Source organism: Gymnoscopelus microlampas (assembly GCF_963454915.1).
Source record: "Gymnoscopelus microlampas genome assembly, chromosome: 11".
Lineage (NCBI taxonomy): Eukaryota > Metazoa > Chordata > Actinopteri > Myctophiformes > Myctophidae > Gymnoscopelus > Gymnoscopelus microlampas.
Genome location: NC_139948.1, coordinates 26,788,179 through 26,811,390, shown reverse-complemented (window position 1 = coordinate 26,811,390; position 23,212 = coordinate 26,788,179). Strand labels below are relative to the sequence as shown.

Sequence of the window (23,212 nt, the reverse complement as noted above, 5' to 3'; positions counted from 1 at the left end):
AGAGACAACGCGTCCGTGCAGTTGCTTACGGACAGACATGCACGCGCACTCACTCCGTTCCGTGTCTTGAATATATATAAAAACACACTCACCACATTAATTCAAAATGTAAACAGTTGCACACACCAAGTAGCATGGTAGACAACGTGGTATGGAGCAGAGCCATGCCATGCCAAGAGTGGCCTGCCCTGCATGCTGTGCAGATTATGCTTTTATGTCTGTGTGAATGTGTACAATACACTGTACTCTGTCTGTGTGTGTGTGTGTGTTTGAGAGAGAGCGGGGGGGGGGGGGTACTTAAAGGGCTACCACATTTATCAAGCCGTGTATAAACGAGTTGTGGTCAGGATAAATCTTTCTTTTTCTCTGCAGTGAGTCCCAGGGGGAAACCCCGGCCTGACTGCACTAAGCACAATCACATGCTCCCATTCCCGTTTGTCATGTACACAGTTTCACTAACTCTCTCTTACACACACACACACACACACACACACACACACACACACACACACACAAAAGCCTGAGCTTTTAGTAGCAAACACTACTTTCCACTTCTGGGATCACGCCCTCCTTCTCTTTCTCTCAGAGACGAACCCTCTCCCTCCCCTTTATGCAACACTCTTCATCTTTTCACTAAAACCCATACATCCACCTTCTCCTCTCTCCGTCTCCAACAATACACCTAGATTTGCCTCTGTGTCACACCGGTAATTAGAGGACAAAACCATTCAATGTTGTTGTTCATGTTTGAGCAGTGAAGGAATTTGTGTGTTAGCTGCATGTATGTCATCCTCCATTCTCACAGAGGAGGCACACCACCCTGAAGACACTGGTGCTTTGGCAATGTAAACATGCATCGCCTGGCATTAGAACTTCTGTAGCCAACTTGTCAAGTCATTCAGTTGACTTGCATTCATGGCCTTAGCCCAAATGTAACCAGCCCAAATACTACATGCTATTGATATCATATTAGGCTAAATCTTTCCCTACCCTTTAATCTTAAAATAAGCTTTCCGCACTCCATAAGTTTGGTAAAACTGTCACCAAGAAACCTGCCATAATTTTTTGTAGTCATATCTTGCAGATAAACACACAAGCTTATAGATCAGTGCTGCAGTCCACTACACACATTCTTTTGAAGCCTACCTGCCTCTTCTGTTCTCCCATGCGAGAATGTGAGGAAAAACTTGCCGATATGGAAAAAGATCATATATCACAATATTTCATTGCGGGGACGACTATTGGTGCATTCACTAAATATTTACACAATGAGATCTTTGATAAGTAAGTAATGCCTAAGCTATATATTAACTAAGTCGGTAAAGGCAAATAATATAACAGCTTGAACAATCAGATAAGTTCAGAAAATGACATCACCGTACTGTAATGCAGCCTTAAAATCTGGGAAAGACTTAAGCCATGTCATGCCATGTCATGAAGCGTTATCCAAAATCCCAGACAATATCTAATCTCATATCACAATATCAATAAAATAACCAAATGGACCCGTTAAATTTGCACAATATGACATAACCACTTAAAATGGATATTTCGCTAGTTTAACATGTTTGGGGTCATTTTAACATCTACTCAGGCAATTGTGTGCAACCCAGATTGATTCAGTATTTAGATATTTGATATTCATTTTATTAGACGCACCCCCTTCCTACATATATAAACTCATTGTAACTTCAAACTCCATTTTAACCCCATTAGATTCATTGAAGATACACATCCTTGGTTCTGGACACTGAAGTTGTCCTTCTAATGCGTGAGGGGCCTGTTCATTTATTTTATTTATTTCATTTTCAAAAAAGAAAAATATATTAAATAAATAAATAAATAAAAAACGTGTGTTGTAAATGAGTCTAACATGGTCAAAATGGAGTTTGAAGGTAAAATGTGTTTATATAGGAAGGAAGGGGGCGTGTCTGATCAAATGAATATCAAATATATAAATATTTAATCAAACACCTTAAAAGCTGTCTGAGGTGCACACAAAAGCCTGAGTAGACGATAAAATGACCACAAACATGTTTGAAAGTTAAATACCCCTTTAAACCCTCTATACTATACTACTCAGAGGAGAAAAACTGGGCATGCATGACTTGCTGATGGAAAATACTCAGTCAAATACTTAGTCAAAATAGACCCCCCCCACACCCACCCATGCTGCAGTGTTTACAAGTGACACAACTGTCAAAGTATTTACAGCTCAAAAATAGGTTTTGAACTCATGTTTAGCTGCTGCATACATGGAACTGCTGACACCCAAGTTGTGAAAATAAGGGAGATTTTCCTTGGGGAACAATTTGTTCTATTAAAATCACGCTGAAATCCTATAAATCTCAAATATGAAAAAGGGGACACTAGTGGGAAATATGCGAACGGTGGCCTTGGTAAACCGAGCCAGTCTGTCGGTAAAGAGTTAAGATAGGCAGTGTGAGAATGCCTCAACAAAAACGTGTATGCGCGAGTGAGTGTGTGTGTGGGGGGTTCCTGGCACCCTAGTTTCCACACAGACAACCTTTCAACCTCTATACTTAGTAAACTGGACTGGAGTTGGCGCTGTACTTAAGGACTGCTCTGTTTTTCCCTCTAGTCTACACCAAATATCTTTGCATTGTGACCTTGCTATTTTTGGCGAATGTTCCCCCCAGAAAAGGGATGCTAGGGTTCAAGTGGATCTTCATCTGTGCTTTATTGCAATTAGAGGACACCATTATGTATGTTTGCAATTACTCTGTGATTATCATGTAATAGTGCTGCTGTGTGCTGTTATTACAAGCAGGGGACTCGGATCCCATTCTGCTCAAGTAATGTAATGTGTGGGGATTTGATATTGAAGTGAGCCATAAAGCTAAATGACCTGTGTCGTACAGTGGTGTGTTTTAGTGGGTGGAGGGTAGGCCTTTGCGAACAGCGCATAGAGGGGGAGATGAGAATCACAGAGAGGTCACTGTGTGGGCAGAATAAAAATGGATCCTGCTTTTAAGAAGTGTTTAAAAACTGCCAAACAGGGAATGGAACAGCAGCGGAGGCTGTTCCACTTCCCCAACCCCTGGTTAAACATCCGACTTGCTCCAGTCCACACATACATATACAGTATGCATGCGTGTGAACACACACACACACACAGTTTTCATCTTCTTTCATACTCATACGGAGAGATAAAGAAATATTGATGTCCTGAACTACAACACTGCGTGCCATACAGACATATAAACACAAGAATGGATACACGGCATAAAGCCACACTTAATCTACAAACGGCAATAGCACATTAATAGTGATTCCACAAATCTAATGATTGCACCCCAAAATGTTTCCATGTCATTTTAAAAAACACAAGATTGGCTCAAAAGGCAGATCACCTGAAATTACCATGAAAATCTCTCTACCTTTCACACTCTTTTATGTCAATCATTCTTACTGTCCTTGCCCTAAAATTGGGCTCTACAGCTGCTTTTTATGTGCCTTGGATCCAGTGTGTAGGCCAGTCCAGCCTCTCTACTACTGTGTCAAATGACTAGAATTGTAGTGAACAGGCATGGTTACAATTGTGCCAACTGAGCCCTGCTAAATTGGGATATTCACTTCCGGATATGGGCCGCTACCTCTTCAAGAAACTAGAGAAACAACTGCAATTGTATCTCTTTCTGTAGCTACGTTACTGTGAGGGGATGTGAGTAACTCTATGCGAGTGTTTGTGTCAAACTTTCCACTTTCTAAAAAAGATATAGGCCTAGCAGACCTGAGTTTCCTCGACATATTCTGTGGTTTGAATTCAGCGTTGTTGCTCGCTATGTCTGACCACAAAATAATGTATGCAAACATAGAAACACTGTCTTTTTGCATAATGTTAGTTCAACTGCAAGGCTTCCATTACTGACAGCAGTACCATGCGTCATTGTACACCAGTAGAAATAATGAGAAAATCAAAAACAGCCCTGAAGGGAATAGCATACGGTATAGATGTGATGTACTGTCTGGGCAGAAGAAAAAAACGAAACACACACAAACTGAAGAGTACACAGGCATGGCAGCGAAAGAACACATTATGGGTTGCTATAAAGGGAGTCTGGGAATGACTAAACCTTCCCTTTATCAGCTGAACAGATCAAATCATGCACCACTTTGAGTTTAAATGCATACTGGCAGACTTGTTCATTTGACTGCACATACACATACATCCATTTATATATAAACATAGGGAGGCACCCCCTAGCACTTGAGCAGCAATGAGGGTAATCCAACAGAACAGCACAAATGCAGGAAAAACACGATCAACCGTTTGCCAAATGTTCCAGAAGGGCGGGTTTTACTTCAAATAGGGGTGACTTAACCACAGCCATTTGCCTTGCTCTCTACACTACACTGTCTAACACACATTTGCACTCTCACAAGCATAGCAGCAGAGCCATTTTCCCCGGCATAGTGAGGAGTGGTCTGTCTTCCCTTTTAGTCACAACTTTATCACACCTGCCTGCTCGTACACACACACACACACACACACACACACCTCTGCTTTCACAGCAGTGGCAGTGTAATGATCCATAATCCAAGACCAATTTCACTGACTTGCACTACTGCAACAACACCCACTCGTGTTTGGGTATGTCTTGTCCTATGAGCTCACGGTATGCACGTCAATGCAAACTGCCAACACATTTTCGACCGTTGTAAAGGAAGGGTTGGGAAACCATAAAAGTCATAGGCATCCACATTTTCGCAGCTAAATCTACAATTGTGTTTATAACAGCCACTCCCCTGTAAGAATAACCAAAATAGGGGCTAGTTTCCCCCAATCAACACCAGAGGCTCAACCGATGACTGCATTGCCTACTTTGGACAAGTAGCCTATGAAAACGTACGCATTCTGCGCAGCCTTATTTAAAGTGTTTATATGTCTATATTTCAGGGCGTTGTGGCAATCGGAGCCACGTTCTATGCATTACAATATGCTAGCAGGTCAGCACCGTGCACTTACTGTGGTGTGGGTGTAGGTTAATGGCCGATGGCAAGAATTTTCCGGAGTGGAGCGGCGGCGGATGACTTGAGCCCAAGTGGCCGGGCGAGGGAGGGATTCTCCCGGCTGCGGCTGCTGCTCCGAGTCGGTGAGACTCCATAGCGAGTCCTGCCAACAGTGGAGGTGGGACGTGGACGGATCGGGGAGGTCCAAAATCTCGGCCATCCATTATCCACAGGAGGGGAAGTTAGGAAAAGAAAATTGTCCGTTCGGATATTCCGAAGAGCCAGTGCAAGGCTATAATAATGTCTTTAGTTTTCCGAGAGATTCGGGGTCCTTTTCAGCCATCCTGCTGACCTACAAAACACCACAGGGAAGAAATCGCTTGACACACAATTTACAACAGATCAGACTAATCACAGTTACTGTCGTAAACAGATGGTTTTAGGATTTCTGCTCTTCTTCCCAACGAACGTTTCGCCCATTAGCCGAGCAATGACGCAGTTCGGGAAACCACTTTAAAAACTAAATTTAGAGCCGTTTCTGTCCACAAAAACACCACACGAGCTGGTCTTGGTGTCGCTTATGTTAGTCGCAGTGCAGTTTTAAATTAATTCTACGATAGCCTTCTATTATGTGATGTTTAAACGGACTGCAAGCGTTCCATCCCCCACTGCATACCGACCCAGCAGCCGTTCCAGGGCTCCGCTTCCACGGGCAACAAACACACGGTTGGCCGTTAGGTCGGCCGATCAAAAATACTCTCCACGGGAAATATATAGTCACATATTAATAACATATTCCAGATTGTGTTTTCCGTGTAGCCCAGCTGTTTCCTAAGCCGTAAACCAGTGATGTGGGTTAAGGGCCGACTCCCTATGTAAACCAATACACCATAAATACCTAAGGCGCATCAAATATAAATTTCAAACGGGTTAAAAATAAATAAGGTTGCAAAAGGCTGCATCATTAATCAGGAGGGTTAGTGGTGTTTTGTTGCCTACATATGCGGATTTAGTCCGCAAGTGGACACGGGTGCTGCCCATGGAAAGAAATCAAAACCCAGTCCGTAAACACTTCATTCCGATCTTTAAAAAAAACCCTATAACCTCCTTTGCAACCACAGATATCATAAGTTTACAATCGATTACCAAGTTTAGATTAGTATTAAAGTTATATGTGTATTTAAAATAGACAACAAATGCTCAGATAGCCTAATACCACTTGCGGTAATCTGTATTTTTCAGAAATGCGATGACTAGAATGCGCAAAGGGTCAATTAAAATATTTTTGGAGCTACTTGGAGACAATTACATAGAGATATAGGGCATAGAGAATTCGAACAAAGTTAGGCTACTTTAAGCACGACAACGACGCGCAGGCTTTTTTTATCCCGTATGTTTATTTTAAAGTCTCACAAAAAAGGACATGAACTGTAGGCTAATTTCACGTTTAATCCAAGTTATAATCTAACCTAAACCCGAGTTAAATATTTATAGAAAATGCCTATTTGCCTAATTTATGTCAAAAACAGGGTGACTTGCAGCGGCTCCAAGCCGCGGGGCTACAGATCACAACCACGGCTCGTGAAGCTCGGGCGGGATCGGTTAGAAAATCAGCACCATAAACCCGGGGTTGGACGTTACAACAAACTCATTTGAACATTATTTTCTCTACGCGCTTGAAAACGGGGCTGATAGACTGCGTTTCAGACCGAGAGCCATGCGGTACAGGAGCACAGCACAGCAGCACAGATCAGCCACGTTTCAAACTTTTCACGGTTCCATTACGAGACTAAAAACTTTCTCTAAGAAAATCTCCCGAGTCCCGACAGCAACATGCTTTTTATTTAGTGCTTAAAACGCAGCTAAATTACAAAAATGTAGCCACAAGTATTTACATGAATACCTCCGCGCCTTTTTTTTTTTACTTAGGACCTATAAGATAAATGTACGAATATGTTTTAACATAATTCACAATATCGAGCGTAGTGTCACTTTAGGAGGGGAAAAAAACATGTCTACGTCTTACTTGTTAGGGAAAATCTGAGCAGGAAAAAGTGTAAATGTTTCTCAGAATCCGAACGGCTGCTGAAATAAGTGGAGTAGTCCATTAGAGGCTCGTCCGAAGGTAAACTGGGGGAGAACGGGGGGAGAAAAGCCCCTCACTCACTCCTCGTCCGTAAACTCCTCAGCAATGAAACAAGCATTGTTTTACAAGACCCGCCCCCTCCACCCAGCCCCAACACACTCACCAGTCGCCTCTCTGATTGGCTGCGTCAAGTGTCCTTCAACACGATGTAAACACTTTGGCTGCTCGCCAGTTCTATAAAACCAATTATGGACCAAGGAGGTTGAGCCGTTTCAAGGTCCCCTCTTCCTTCAAGACTGAATGATCAAAACAAGCAGTGGGATTTTTTTTAAGGGGATCAGGCTGATGGTTTCAAGGCGACTCCCCAGTTTCCACGCCGATTAAAATAGACGCGTAAGGACGCATGATGAGGCATTCCGCTCTGTCATGCGGGAGGCGTCCTTGGACCTTCGCAAGAGCATTATAAGCACTTGTGATTTGTGAATGCGGTTTAATAGCTCGTATAAGCACATTTTAATCTCATGTGGACTGCGCATTTACTGCAAAGACGGATAGCATATGACCTCTAGTGCAGGGGTCTTCAACAGGGGTCCGGGACTATCTTTGTGTGATAGGGATTTTTTTCTTCTTCACTTCCACCCTAGAATCTCTATTCTGAGGAGAACTTTACTAGCCTAAAATAGCAGATCTACAAGCTCACAAGCCCCGCCCCTCCTAAAATGACACTATGCTTGATATTTTTGTGAGCTTGTAGTGGAAGTGGTTAAATGTCTGAAATAAACAAAAACATTAATTCACACAACACTGATAGTCTGTGAAGCTCTATGAAATCTATGAAAAAGTTTAATCTGCAACACAATTTTATATAATATGTAGTGGGGGGGGGGGGGCTGCGTCATCGCTCTCTCAGCCAAGGGGTCCTTGGTCTGAAAAGACGTTGAAGACCCCTGCTCTAGAGTGTTACGTGTACAGCAGTGAATTGAACCCTAAGAACAATCACTGGGAGCCCTCCGGGGCTCACTGTAGAGAACAGACCCATGTGTAACCAGTTTTCTACTTTGTCATTATGCAACGCCCCTTTGGGCTAAACAGATCTTGTCCAATCCACATTGGTTTAATAGAGGGCACTCTAAACACGAGTTTACCATAATAACCACGATTTCTCTAGGCTAGACCTGTGGCCCACATTTCAACTGCTCAATTCCAACAGACCCATTTGCAATCTTAAAAAGACGTCTATAATCTTTCACCTATACATGTAAATTAATGAGGCAACACTGGGTGTCTCCTACTGAGCAGAATCTACGTTTGTCCGAGTATGATCAAATAGATTTGAATTGGAAGAGGAGAGGGGGTAAAAAGTGTTGGATTCATTCAGTGCAGGTTACAGACTACAGAAGACCTTTCAGCACGGAACGTGTGAATCGTGTCGTCTCTGAAGATTTCACATACATTTCCCCCAATCTACCTTTCTCTCTCTCTTGTTCACGGTTCCTATCCGTCCATTTATGTTTGTATACATAAGTTTCGTGTGAAGTAAAGCGCTCCCTCAATTCAGTGTGACAAAAATGTTGATTAAAAAAATCTGAGGCGGTTTCAAACTACCCATATCAAGCCCACCCCCTCCTCCTCTCGCGAGACAGTTTCAAGGCACCCCGGTGTAGGGGTAGAGGAAGAGCTGCAGTAACGAGAGAGACAGAAGCTCTACTGAACTCGCTTCGATCCACACCTCCTCCTCCTCCTCCTCTTCCTCCTCGACAACACACCGCACCGAGCCGCGGCGGTTCAGTGCGAAAATCCGGGTGATAAGGACATGTATTCAGTGACGGGAAAATAAGTGCACTGTATTTTACCGGATCCCCGCTGCAGGCAGTCACATTCATTCACCGTGCCGAAGGGAGAGGAGAAGGAGGCCGTGATGCAACAGCTTTCACCCCGCTGACCCGTCTGCGCGCTGCGCCTGTCACCCCTGACGGGACCCGAAGAGGGAATTACCAGGAGGAGATCACAGTGATGTCCCGTCCGGGTGTCCGATGGGACCAAGCTACTCTTTGTTCTCACCAGCTCCGACTGGGGATTCGAACAATGGCGTCACATTAGGGCCTATTGTTGCTTTCTTTTCGCACTCCGGGCAAGAGACAATTTCATCTTCTGATTGTTTTTCTTTTCAAATCACATGGTAGTCATGAAGGGTATGTCTCTAATCCGAGGTGGGTATCTAGTTAGGCTGTAGATTAGGTTATGAGATGTAGCCTGGAGGTAACGGTCGTTCCATAAATCATTTTGTGGGCTGTTTTCCCCAGCTGCCTGTAATAAAAATAAACCATACTGTAGCCTACTTTTTCAGTCTCTGATAAACTATATATTCTTACTTGTAGTTTTATGCCATAGTGTCATTATTAATATTCATATACTAATACAATATATAATATTATTAATCATATGATCTCACAGTCCGTATATGTAGTCAAACCCCAAGTACCCAAGTACCATAAAACACATTTAAAACAACAGGCATCTAATCTGTACACAAGTAGACATGGGATAAGATAATGACAGAACATCTAGTAGCCTAAACTATGGGTCAATATAGGCCTGTCCACTTTACACAATCATTTGAAGCCATTGATGTGAACCAATTTCCTTTAAATGTCCATAGCTTGATATAGTGTTGCACTGATATTGTTTTTCCTGTGGGTCCTGGAGGCAGAGGGAATGATGACAGCAGGACAGCTCTGTCACAACCTGCTCAGCTGTTGCCTGCAGCCCGTGGCCAAATAACTCAGTGATCATTCCAGATCCTTATTGTACGTATGCTCAAAAGAATAGCAGTTCTGTCTCATTGACGTAACATCATTTATTTGGTGGTCAAGTAATAACCAAGATGAGAGTTTGCTGCTTATTTCTAGGTTATGCTTCTCAAAGGGATGCATTACATAGGGCCCAGATGGCACCATTTGGTAGATTATGCGTTTTTATAGCCTATAGCCTATTAACTGCTTTTTTTTAGGATGGTCCAAATAAGCCCAGACTGAATCTAACCGGTTCAGCTGTGTGTATCATTAATGAAAGAAAAAAAACAAGAAGCTATTTAATAAAATATTTAAAGCTCGGTTCATTTTGCAGCATTGGGGAATATAATATGTTCATGCTATTATTTTCATGCTGCATTCCGAAATCTTTCACAGACTTTTCTCGTCATCGTTGGGGTTTGGGTTAATTATGTCTTATCAGATGAAGGATCAGGTAAATGATTTGATTTGGCGTCTAGACTATCATGGAGCGTGGTTGTATTAACCCACAAGGGACATGAGGAGTGGAGAGACTGATGATTAATTCAGCATGGGTTCCAATGCCTCCCTGGAAATGAAAATAAAAAAGGCGTCCTCCACAAGCACTTAACCTTCCCCTCAACACAGTATCTATATTCAAACAACTGTGTGTTTTATAAGAGCACAATAACAATCATTAACTCAATATAACACTGGCCAGGCAGTTGATCTACACATATTGTAATATAAGATCACTGTATGCCCAAGCTTTCATTTTCTCATAAGGCCATTTCCAATGCTAGCTGTACGACATGAAAGGCAGATAAGAGGTTGGCAGCAGTAAATCACATCAAAAGCCTACAGATATTGTAGGTGATCTCCACCCACTCTGTGTTCTCTCTTTCTCTCCTTCCCTCACACGCAGGCACACATACACGCGCACACACATACACGGCCACTGCATGCCCGTAGGGCTAAATCATTCATCATACCTTATCTCAGTCTCTACACAAGCATTCTATTGTTATTACTCTACAGAACTGCTACTGCATTGCAGCAAGACAAATCCAGAACATGATTTGAATTACTGGTAAGAAAGGTTAATTACAGTGTCATATTTACAAACTGATTGAAACACACACACACACACACACACACACACACACACACACACACACACACACACACACACACACACACACACACACACACACACACACACACACACACACACACACACACACACACACACACACACACACACACACACACACACACACACACACGAATGCCCTCCTCTCCTTGCTGTAATAAACATGCCACTGGGATGATTGACATAAACATCTTCCACTAGCACCCCCTTCACACACACACGCACACACACATACAGGCTTGCTGCTCTCATGAGGTAGCTTTCAATCAACAGAGACAGTGCCTCACATGGATGTAGAAAGAGGACTGGAAGAGGAGGGTTTAAAGGAGCGCACAGTACACAACTCCAACAAGCGAAACATCGGCAAACTGACTGACTGAAATTAAATTATATAGTACATTGTAAAATCCTGAGTATAGGGCCATTCACACCAAGCACTATAACAGATATAGTTTTTAAAAAATGGTTCCACACTGAAACTATATATACATATACACACGGTATATACTGTATATAAAATATGTATATATATAATAACATTCAAATACAGCGACATACATTGCTTTCACTGGTGCACATGCGTGTGTGTGTGTGTGTCTCTGTGTATGTTCCTGTACCTTTTTGTGTGTGGTCAGAGACCTGAGAAGCCGCAGGGTTTCTTCAGAAACACCATGCACGCAACCTGGTCACTGTGATAGGAAGACATGATGCATGCACAGCCATCTGCTTCTGAGGAAAATGCACAGGCACTGCGGTGAACTATGTAAAAATTAGAGAGAGTGAGAGGGAAGGAGAGAGAGGGACAGAGAGAGAGAAAGGAGGGGAGCTGTGGTTTGAGCAATGAAAATGAGAGAAAGGGGGAGTGAGGGGGGGAGAAGAGGGGGTGGAGATGTGGTGTGCTGTCAAGGCCATTGAAACCACAAGAAAAGACATTCAGTTCCCAGGGGGCCTCCACACTCTTTACACCTCTGACATTGCCCCTCACTCTCTCTTTCCATTTTCCCATTCTGATACCATGTCTCTTCATAACAAGGAGGTGATTTTACATGTATAGAGCAGAATAAAAACAGCATGTCACCTTCCTCACCATCCCCCCTTGAAGGTATGTGACCAAACTGGCCGCTGTTCAACCCTGCTATCTGTCTGATCACTGGCATAGGGACATCTATGATCAAATTGACTCATAAAAAATGCATAGACAGTCAAAATAATGAAATTAAATTCACGTTTTACTATACACGAAGGGTAGACTACCCTCAGTCAATGTGTTGCCCTCAGTACAATGCAAATCAGCCTGAATACTGCCGAGAGAGGTGCAGCTGTATATAAATATGATCTATTATTCTCTGCTGGCCTCCTTCTGTCAGCAGCAGTAGCCTTCCATTTGCCTTTCACCCAGTTTATATGCCAAGATGACACATATAGGACAGTGACCCCCTCTGCTGGGGAATAAGGAGAACTTCATGCATGACCACAGTGACCCACCCAAAAGAGTTTCAGTAAAGTGGCACAGGTGTGTAGTAAATGGAGGAACACATTTGGCCTTATTTCCTTAAAAACGCCCCCACTCCCCTCTCTTTCTGGGCCATATTTCAAGGAGAGACATTGTGCTGTGACAGAGTTTTTTTTAGGAGAGTGGTTACAGTTTTTAATTCACAGGCACACCTGCATGCACTCAAATACACAGACACACATATACTGTATGCACAAGCATGCACACACATTTGTACACGCACACGCACACACACACACGCACGCACACACACACACGCACGCACGCACGCACGCACGCACGCACGCACGCACGCATGCACACACAACCATCTCTCCCTGGCTGGCAGTAAGTGTTTTGCTGGCGTGGCAGTAAAAGGATATCAGAGGGAAGCCGTCTCAGCAGAATCACAGAAGGGGTGCAGTGAGATGGAATACATTTTCAATACCAAACACAAGCCACTGACTGAATGAGTGGAGGCATAGATGAATTGATGTAATCGGCACACACATACTTGAAGGCAGGTGCACACGTGCACGTACGTGCACACGTGCACGTACATGCACACGCACACACACATGCCCAGGCATACCCACACATACCCAGGTGCAGGCGCACACACACGCACGCACACACACACACACGCACACGCACACACACACACACACGCACACACACACACACACACACACACACACACACACACACACACACACACACACACACAGTGGTCTATTATAGAACAAATGGCCCTTCTGTCTTGCCATATATCATCAGGTGCACCCATGCAGACCCCAAAAATACTGCATGAAACTGGGACAGTCCTTGACAAATGGACATAGCTTGGCTGTGGATAGTAATATCTGTGGTGTATCTTTGGTGTCACACAGCAACACGATATGACAGAACAGTCCTGATACATAGAACATGAGAATGGGTCCAAACGAACAGTCTTATCTGCTTTGATCTATGCAAATATGGAAATCTAGCCCGCAAAGTAAAAAATAAAAAAGGGATCACCATAAGATTGTTGGCTCTTTGCTTGGACAGTCACCAGGAACTTTGAACCCCATGAAAATATAACATTGGGGCCACACCAGCGCACCCCAACTCTGCCCAATTGTAATGGTAGGCTACAGAACTCAATCGATGATCGATCCATTAAATTATTCTTTAAATAACTCTACTTTAAAGAGCTCTTTTGAAGTAGGCTACTATACCTACTGTTCAATATGTACAGGAGACTATATGCTAGTTTTGTTTCATATAGGCCTAATGATCATTTTATGTGAAACTATGCAGTGTTTGCATCTTGATTTAACAGCAGTTAAGTATTCAATCATTATTATTTTTCTCAAAAAAAACTGAACAAAAACAAGAGTTTTTAGTGGCCACCAGACCCACCAGCACAATATGGATCCATGGAATGAAGGGGGAGAGAAAAAAGGAGGAAAAGTGCAGAACGAATGGGTGAGGTGGCCGATAAAGGTGTACAAAGAATCCTTGGTTAGTTTGGGTGGGTTTAGAACATGTGTGGTACATACAGTACCATATTGTTTTAGTGGCCACCCGCTATATTATCCACATGAACCCTTGCGTCTCTATTCTGGGGTGAACGTTTGGCAATGTTGTGACTTGTGAGCTTGTAGATCTGCTATTTTCGAGATTTGGCGTGTAGCCTATGGCTGCCTATGCCTTTAGGAAAAACATAGATCCCTGGGTTTAAGTGGCAAATAATTAAACATATAGCCTATCACTCATAAACATGTAAATGATGGACGATTAAAACAGTTAATTCACATGAACTAGTTCAATAGGGCCCCTGTCAGTCGGTCATCATGCTCTTGGTGAAAGTATCCACAGTCCGTAGTTTGCTCTCGGGCTCACCCGAGTTTAAACTACATTGTTTATGTTTAGGCATATTGTCAGCTAAAGTAGCCTAAGTCACACATGTCAACACACACTTGTAGTAATCAACGACACTCACTATGTTTAAATGGCAGGTAAATAATAAATAATTAGATTACGGAGGTAATTTGTAATTGGTAGCCTGGTCAGTGGATAGATTACATTACCGCACCAAATGCCAGAGAAAACAAACGTGGTTGAAGACCACACCTTTTATAAAGGCCAACAGTAGCAGTAGATTTAAAAAATGTTTTATTTTTTAAATAAACGTGGCTGTAGCACCATCTCCTGCATTAACTGTGCAACTGCAGCAGCTCTACAGTCAGTGTGTGATTTGTGTTTTTTTATTTTTCACAGTCTATGGTCACAAAACCTGCTTCTTTAAGGATGTACTCATATGACTTGTGTTGTAAGCAAACCCCGGCTGATCAAGGATGGATTCTCAAACTGATGATATTGAAAGTTTATTCCAAAAAACACCGTAAGAACTGTATACGTGGGAAAACAACAGAAAACAAAACATACATTACAATATGGCTGTAACATACTGTAACAAATGCAAAATAATACAGAAACAACATTTGACAAAGAGCCTGTGAGTTGCAAAACCTCAGCATAAGTAGTTTTGACACAAAATGACAATCTCCTTGTTTAGAGTGCAAACATAAGAAATATTAAAATATTAACCATCTTAATCACAATAAAATGTCTTATATTTTTAAACCAACAATAAAGAAAGTGTTACTGTACTGTTATTTGTATTATTTATGTCCTTTAGTAAACATGAAATGTATGTTTTACTCCATGAATTATCCATTGCAAATGTAGATTACCGATCTAAATCCACGGTAATTATTTAATTATTTATTCACGCCACTGAGGCCTCCCAATGGGTCCAAGAACAGATCGGCAGAACGACACCCAAAGTGACTAGTAACTTCAACTTTGTGAAAATATGCAAAAGATACAACATAATATAAAATGCAAACGACACAAAGCAGCATGTAACAAACATACCTTATGCCCTCAGCCAGGTGCTTAAACAAAATAAACGTTTCGGTAAGAACGCTGAAGTTCTTTGTTATTGTTTTCATTCATTCGTTTACGTGCCTTTTGCAAAGACGCGCGCTCTCAAAACAGTACTACTTCCAGTTCCTGTTTAGGGCGTTTTCATAATAAAAGCTTTACAAAAACAGATTCATAAAAACGAACTCAAAAAGAATTCTTTCAAGCAACCAAAGTAAAGTGTCAGTAGAGGCAAGAATAATAAGACATTATAAGGCCAATAAAAACAATTAAATGACCCAAATGAAGTGCATATATCAAACTTAGGCAAATGTCCACATCAAAGTATTTTTGAAGTCCATAGGCTTGTGTTGATTTAGGGAGACAATAGCGCCGTCTTGTGGCCAGGAGGTGCACTGGTGGGCCTTTCTTATGGAAAATAATACTTAATTCTGGTAACAATTTCTTAAGCAGGGCAGTGCTTAAACGGTTAGTTACATGTGTATCTCTTTCTTGCTATAGGCTACTGTAGGCTACTATATGTTTGATTCACCTGTTTATATAATTATTATATAACCAACAGACTTTTAGGTCTGAGTCTGACTACTAAAGAGAGTAGTGATGTTCCATGCCTACTTTTTGTTTTTGCACAATCTCGTTCCTTGCCAAGAAATGAATATGGTATAGTAATCATGGTAAAAGAGTATTTGCACTGTAAGCTGTGTGAGTTAGAAAATTATACATTTAGTTGTTGTTTTCCATTCTTTCTTATTGAGCAAAAACAACCCATGTACTGCATTCCTGCATGGGAAAGCCTCAGTGGCTAACTGAAATCAACTCTTACTGAAAAGCAGCAGATGATCTCATGAGGCATAGATATCTCAGTTGAAGATGATGTCATGAAGATAGGTTTGAGGCACAAACATTTTCATACCATTGACTTGACACTCACTAGATCTGCGCCTCATTTCAAGCTGTTCTGCTCAAAACAGACTGACTCACATGTTCCAAATGTCCTGAATCCACCCTAGCTTTTTGTTTTGCAATCTATACAAGCAGTCAATCAAGCCAAGAGAACAGAGATGTGGTCACCAAAGAAATATTGTGAGAGGAGAGAGAGAGAGAGAGAGAGAGAGAGAGAGTCAGAGAGAGAGAGAGAGAGCATTGTGTGTATCCCTGCACTATTTGCACCAAATGACCTCTACATAGAAATACTGTTCATATGAATAGAGCAAGTATCTTTAATTCAAAGTTTTTATACAGAGGGAATGCAAAACATTGAAATACTGCTGTTAACTTTAAAAAGTTTATGGATGTATAACTATTTCTGACAGAAAATGCACAATCTTTATAGTTTAAGATAGTCTTCCCTCAAAGTTGCAATGTAACACAGCTCTGTTATCACTTTTATTTTATTCCTATTTATATTCAATATTTATTTGTACATTGTTTTATTTTGATTGTTTTGTTCCACTATTGCTTTGGCAGTGTAAACATATGTTTTCTCATGCCAATTAAAAGCTCCTTTGAATTGAATTGAATTGAGAGAGAGAGAGAGAGAGAGAGAGAGAGAGAGAGAGAGAGAATTCTATTGTTAAAAACAAATGAATTTCACTTACTTGAAAGATTGCAAGGTCTAAACGTTGTATTGCTGCTGTGAATTTTAAAAGTGAGTTGCGAGCCCCCCTCTTGTTTTTCATGATTCTGTTTTTGCAGTTTGGCTCAGCACCAAAAACAGAGGATGTGCATTATTTTTTCTTTAAAATAAATGAAAACACACAAAGGTCACAATAAGATTTTCCATTGCTGTTCTTATATTTCTATTGCCTATAACGGGTATTTAGTCAGGTTTAATTTGGTGTCTTTTACAACACAAATTAAATGTATGAGCAATTGAAGGGTAATTGTTTAGTAAATATACAGTTAGACCTCAGTTGGGGTTGAAGATAAAAGGCTTTATTTGTTTTTCTGTGGTATTGTATGTGGCCATTGACAAGCCACATAGTTACACCATGTATAATCTTACCCAATCATCATCTACAATCATGTATACTTAGTTATACTGTTGTCCTTTACCATGGCCATAAACTATCAAGCCTGTGAGCTAGAGGGCTGATCCAAGACTATATCTGGTTGAGAAAATGTAATTTAAACTTAAACCAGAGAGTGAAATTGATCTAGTCCAGGGTCAGCAGTGTATCTCTGAGATGCTAGATGTAAAGATTATTTCTTTATGCCTGAACAAAATGTACACTTTGGAGCATGAGGTCATCTGTTCATCCTTACATAAAGTCTCCGATGAGTCATCAGGACATCTGGGTGGATGGACCCACTCATTCCAGACAGACCAATAGCATTAGGCCTATCATACAGTGCTTTTCCCGTATCCCCTCATATCCTCATCCTCTCAGATTTCTGCCAGCACGAATGGAAAAATACAATTAGGTCTTGAATATGGACCCTCTAATAACTGCATAAATGAGTCCAGTGAGACAGACAAGGGTGGTGTAGGTGTTGACAGGCAGTGTACCTTTCAACAGGATTTGCACAGCTCGCTGGCACCCATCTATGAACTCCACTGCAATGCAGGCCTGCTTTGAGACGACTACAGAGGGGCTGCTTAAGTGTAGTGGTTGTCATTTTACACTAGTCAACAGTAAATCTCTTCAGCCATTATCATTACTCAAGAGCCTTAGATGACCTGACAGTTTGATTTGTATACATTTTGCATGTTTCATTCCAGCTGGTGAGACATTCCGGAACAGGTCTTGGCAGGGTCAGCTTTTCTTCTCTCCTGGAGAGTCTTCGAGGATTTACAATAGTCAGGATTGGAGTTCGGTTTCTCCAAGCCAGCACTCTCATTCAGATGTTATCCAGTTTGTGTAGTCTTTTAAGATGCCACACCCGGAATTGTGATTTCAGCTCAAAATTCATTTCTCTGGTTTAACTTTTACGAGAAAAAGTCCAACATAAGAAATGGTTCACCTCCAAATGTAAAGCATCTATACACTGTATAATCCCAGCATTATCAATTACATGTCTAGCAAGCATGGATAAAATGCAAGGCAATTTCAAGGCTTATAGCCAACAAGCTTTAAACTTGCAGTTAGACTAAACAGTAAAACAAGAAAATTGTAGCATGAACAAGACAGAGTCAGAAGTAATGTCGGAACACATGTGCACTTTTATTGGATTGTTTAGTCAGTGTACAGGTTGGCCCACCGGTCTGGCACCCCATGTTACCCCGTCACCTCGAGACCCCTTGCCCCACCACCCCAGGGATGGAACCTCCAACAGGGGAAGAAGAGGTCACGAATGGGTTTTGCATAACAAAAAAAAAAAATTAACAGGACCAAGTTTTAAGGCTGAAAGTACAAAAAACCCAGACATAATTTACAACAAGCGATACTACAACCATGTTTTTAAGTATGCGCCAACCACTGGGTAGCCTTCACAGAGGCAAATACGTGTCTGAACAATGCAGTCAACATTTGGAATATGTGTGAACAATGCAGTTAACAAACATTTGGAATGACTCAAAAGAACAAAAAATGTACATTTTTTTAAGTCCTCAGATGCAACTGTAGAACCTTGGGGTGTTTTTTTTTTTTACTTAACCAAAAACATTACTGTCACCTTCACCGTTCCAGTTTTTTTTTATCCTGAGTCAAGCGCCAAAAGTAACTGAAGCCATGCCAATGAGTTGGTCGTCTAGGCTCTGCGCCTGAGTGTGTATGAGAATGTGTGGTGTGTACGTGGTTTTGCGCAGAGCTGAAGTCGTTGTTTGGGCGTTTGGTCGGGGGAGGGAAAAAAAGAAGGAACAGTCTGTTTAGAAGCATTTACGGTGGACGATGGATGGGCCGGACTCATCATATTCCTGCTTGCTGATCCACATCTGTTGGAAGGTGGACAGGGAGGCCAGGATGGAACCTCCGATCCAGACAGAGTATTTACGCTCTGGTGGGGCAATGATCTGCAGAGGGTAGAATTGACAGAATTAATGAGGGTTCTTTTCTCATGTGCCAAGTTAATGCCATAGGCCAAATGATGCATTTTCAGGTTTTAGACCAAGTCAGCTCACCTTGATCTTCATGGTGGATGGGGCCAGGGCTGTGATCTCCTTCTGCATCCTGTCAGCAATGCCTGGGTACATGGTGGTACCTCCAGACAGCACAGTGTTGGCATACAGGTCTTTACGGATGTCGACATCACACTTCATGATGCTGTTGTAGGTGGTCTCGTGGATACCGCAGGACTCCATTCCTAGGGAGAGAAAAAGATGCAAGGTGATCAGTACAGGGAACCATGATGCTTTTAAACTGAACTTAACAGCTGCCAATACTGAGACTCAAATGATGTTTGTCCTGCCAAACTTACCAAGGAAGGAAGGCTGGAAGAGGGCCTCTGGGCAACGGAACCTCTCATTGCCGATGGTGATGACCTGTCCGTCGGGCAGCTCATAGCTCTTCTCCAGGGAGGAAGAGGAGGCAGCAGTGCCCATCTCCTGCTCGAAGTCCAGGGCAACATAGCACAGCTTCTCCTTGATGTCACGCACGATTTCCCTCTCAGCTGTGGTGGTGAAGGAATAACCACGCTCTGTCAGGATCTTCATGAGGTAGTCTGTGAGGTCGCGACCGGCCAGATCCAGACGCAGGATGGCGTGGGGCAGGGCATAGCCCTCATAGATGGGCACTGTGTGGGTCACACCATCACCGGAGTCCATGACGATACCGGTGGTACGACCAGAGGCATACAGGGACAGCACGGCCTGGATGGCAACGTACATGGCAGGGGTGTTGAAGGTCTCGAACATGATCTGCAAATAGACAAGACAGAACAGTTATCATTGGTGTGAGATTATAGATTTTTCATCTTTGTGGACACTGCACTCAGAACATGCAGCAGTGAGAGTCTAAGGAGGGAGCAGTTAGTGGAGAAGGTGCAGAAAGTCAACATTCCTTCAATTCACACTTGTGCATGTCAAATATCACTTAAGCTCATTAAATAAACAGTGCTGTTCCATCAGCTGAACCATATTCATTCATTATGGCCAGAAGTGCAGAAAAAGCACACAGATGAGAGAAAGACCTGTTGTTTCCATAGAAAGATGATAGATCATCTTATAGGAGAGAGGTCCTGGAGGAGAGAGGGTGGGAACAGAAGAGGGAAACCAAGTAGGAAATGAGGGTATGGCCTATAGTTTTGTTCCGTTCAGTGACAGTCTACTTGAGGATAAAATTGCTGGTGTATTTTAAATGAGGCAAGTTGTGGGTGTATTTACCTGGGTCATCTTCTCCCTGTTGGCTTTGGGGTTGAGGGGGGCCTCTGTGAGCAGGACAGGGTGCTCCTCAGGGGCGACTCTCAGCTCGTTGTAGAATGTGTGATGCCAGATCTTCTCCATGTCATCCCAGTTGGTGACAATACCGTGCTCAATGGGGTACTTCAGTGTTAGGATACCCCTCTTGCTCTGGGCTTCGTCACCAACGTAGCTGTCCTTCTGGCCCATACCCACCATCACTCCCTAGACAAACAAGGTTGAGTTAGTTTAAGTGCATAATATATAGATCACAATTATGTGTTTAACTTTAAGTACATTATAGCATATACAGATTTGGCCTAGGAGTGGTACAATATTATTACTTATTGTAAGTCGCTTTGGATAATAAAAGACTAAATGACTGTAATGTAGCAAAATGCTATGCTTGCCAATGCCAACTATGATCAAACGCTTCACTAGCCATCAATAAGTCTACCAATTTTGCCATTTGGGTTTGCATGCATGAGAAAGCCATTCCTTACCTGATGCCTGGGGCGACCGACGATGGAGGGGAAGACAGCACGAGGGGCGTCGTCTCCGGCGAATCCGGCTTTGCACATACCGGATCCGTTGTCAACAACCAGTGCGGCGATTTCATCTTCCATGGCTGATTACTGTTAGAAGAAAATGGGGTTAAAACGTTAATGTAATCCAATCGTTGAAAAACAACTGTCCACTTCCTAACAGCACCACCACAATGCTCCAGTCTCACTTCCTGTTACAGGCAGTTGCAGTTGAGCAACTTGACCACTGGGTGGCGCCAGAGTCACACATTCCTACAGCCAGACAAAGGAAGTGGCGCTGCATTCTGTTATTACCATATAAGGACATGGTTTGGTTTGAGCAGCTTTGCGGCTACCGGCGGCGTGGCGCGCGGCCAGAGCGGCAGTGTTCAGAGAAAAGAACATTCGACATTTTCAGACCCCGACGCGACCACTCCCTCAAGTTTACCACCCACCCCCTCCACCTCTGCTAACCCCTCCCACGGTCACTAAATCGGACCGATTTCGAGAACATGTCGACCACTATAATCTTTGCCACAATACTACTGCGTCATTACTCGGTATAAACCTAACCCACTTCATTTACTGCATACAGGATGCCCCCCCACCCCATAGCGACATATCTAGTGACTAATCTTACAGCAGTGTTCAAATGCATGAATAACAGCCGGATGACGATAATGTAGTTATGATGTACAATATGATTAACTCAGATGTTGAGTCATCAGTTGGCCTCAAGTCGATGCTCCATTTCCTGAAAGCCACGCCTTTATTACTGGACTAACCACAAGTTGTTGAGCAATTTCCACCTTCCCTCCCCACAGAGAGAATTTAAGCCGGACAGATAGTTATTGATGAAAAGCCCGAGGGTGCAAATCATTACAATCCATTAATCAACTAATCTCTTACGCCGGTCGAGCAATCGCCAAACATTTACTGATAAAACATTTTTCATTTAGCAATTCATTTAGCAAGCAAATACAGTGTGGATAATAATGGCCGCATTAGTTAGAAAGAGTTACTTTCAATGCACCGTTCAGTGCTGCTCTCGACAAGGTTTGCGTGGTAAACGGGGTTGAAGGGCGGCGGTAGCATGATGTGGCTACGTGCTAGCAGGCTAAAGTAGGTCACACCCCGCCGCAACGCGCGCACAAAGGGAACATCCCGAACCAAAACCCAACCTCAAGTCCAAACCCAGCGGACTACAAGCCAACAGCAGGTACACACGGTGAAAGAGTCAATGCATAGGTTGTAAAACCACACCAATAAAAGCTGGTTCAGGCGTTTACTGGTTCACAGTGAACCAGCTATCCAAAGTCCAAAAGCACCCGCGCACTGCTAACTACCAACACGGTTACAAAATGGTTGTTAAAAATCATGACCGCTTAGTGCTTTTAAATTAGCAAGTTATGAAGTTAAATCATTGCACTAGCAAAATGAGAACGACTAACGTTAAGAGTATGACAGGACAAAGAGCCTCGTGCTTCCTGTCATTTTTTCCTCCAAAATCCATTCATTCACCAACATTAGCTGTCAAACGTCGTTGCTATAACAAGTTGAAATTGTGTTTAATATGCTACTATTTAAAAAGCTTACCTTTGGGTGGGGGGCTTTTCGCTTAAAAGGGAACCGGTGTTTCAGGCAAATGATATCCCGCACAAGTTGCGTGTGACGGCGCTCAGAGTGAATTCGTTAATGGTGGGCGCGTGCTTTTATATGCCGTCAGTTGCCCGGCTCGAGCCATAAAAGGTAAACTTTCGGATTCGCGCTCTCTGATTGGTTCAGCGTCATGCACCCGGGCGCGTCGCGTGCACACTGCTGCACTGACCGCTCGCGATTTGAGAGAGAGAGAGAGAGAGAGCGAGAGCGAGCAAGAGAGAGAGAGAGAGAGAGAGCGAGATAGAGAGAGAAAGAGAGAGTAGGATAGGATTGGAGAAACTAAAAGGGATGGCGATGAATGTTATGAGGCCTAGTGAGCCTAATCCCGAGCTATATTGTTTGCT

At 42.7% G+C, this 23,212-nt stretch overlaps 2 protein-coding genes across 3 annotated transcripts in view; both read right to left on the bottom strand.

Moving 5' to 3' along the window:
- tnrc18 (trinucleotide repeat containing 18) overlaps positions 1–7,158 on the bottom strand; it is a 58,570-nt gene extending 51,412 nt beyond the window's left edge. For both annotated transcript variants that reach the window (XM_084072697.1, XM_084072698.1), the window contains exons 1-2: positions 7,001–7,158; positions 4,991–5,326 (exon numbers count right to left, since the gene is read on the bottom strand). In XM_084072697.1, the coding sequence (XP_083928823.1) occupies positions 4,991–5,198 (208 nt within the window). In that variant the 5' untranslated portion in view covers positions 5,199–5,326; positions 7,001–7,158. The remainder of the gene's footprint in view (positions 1–4,990; positions 5,327–7,000) is intronic.
- An 11,392-nt stretch (positions 7,159–18,550) lies between these two features.
- Positions 18,551–22,912, bottom strand: actb2 (actin, beta 2). Its single transcript, XM_084072252.1, has 6 exons — positions 22,806–22,912; positions 21,189–21,320; positions 20,671–20,910; positions 19,767–20,205; positions 19,471–19,652; positions 18,551–19,362 (listed from the first exon to the last, which is right to left on the bottom strand). Exons 2-6 carry the CDS (start codon positions 21,309–21,311, stop codon positions 19,219–19,221), a joined length of 1,128 nt encoding a protein of 375 aa, XP_083928378.1. The 5' UTR covers positions 21,312–21,320; positions 22,806–22,912; the 3' UTR covers positions 18,551–19,218.
- Between the last annotated feature and the right edge of the window lie 300 nt (positions 22,913–23,212).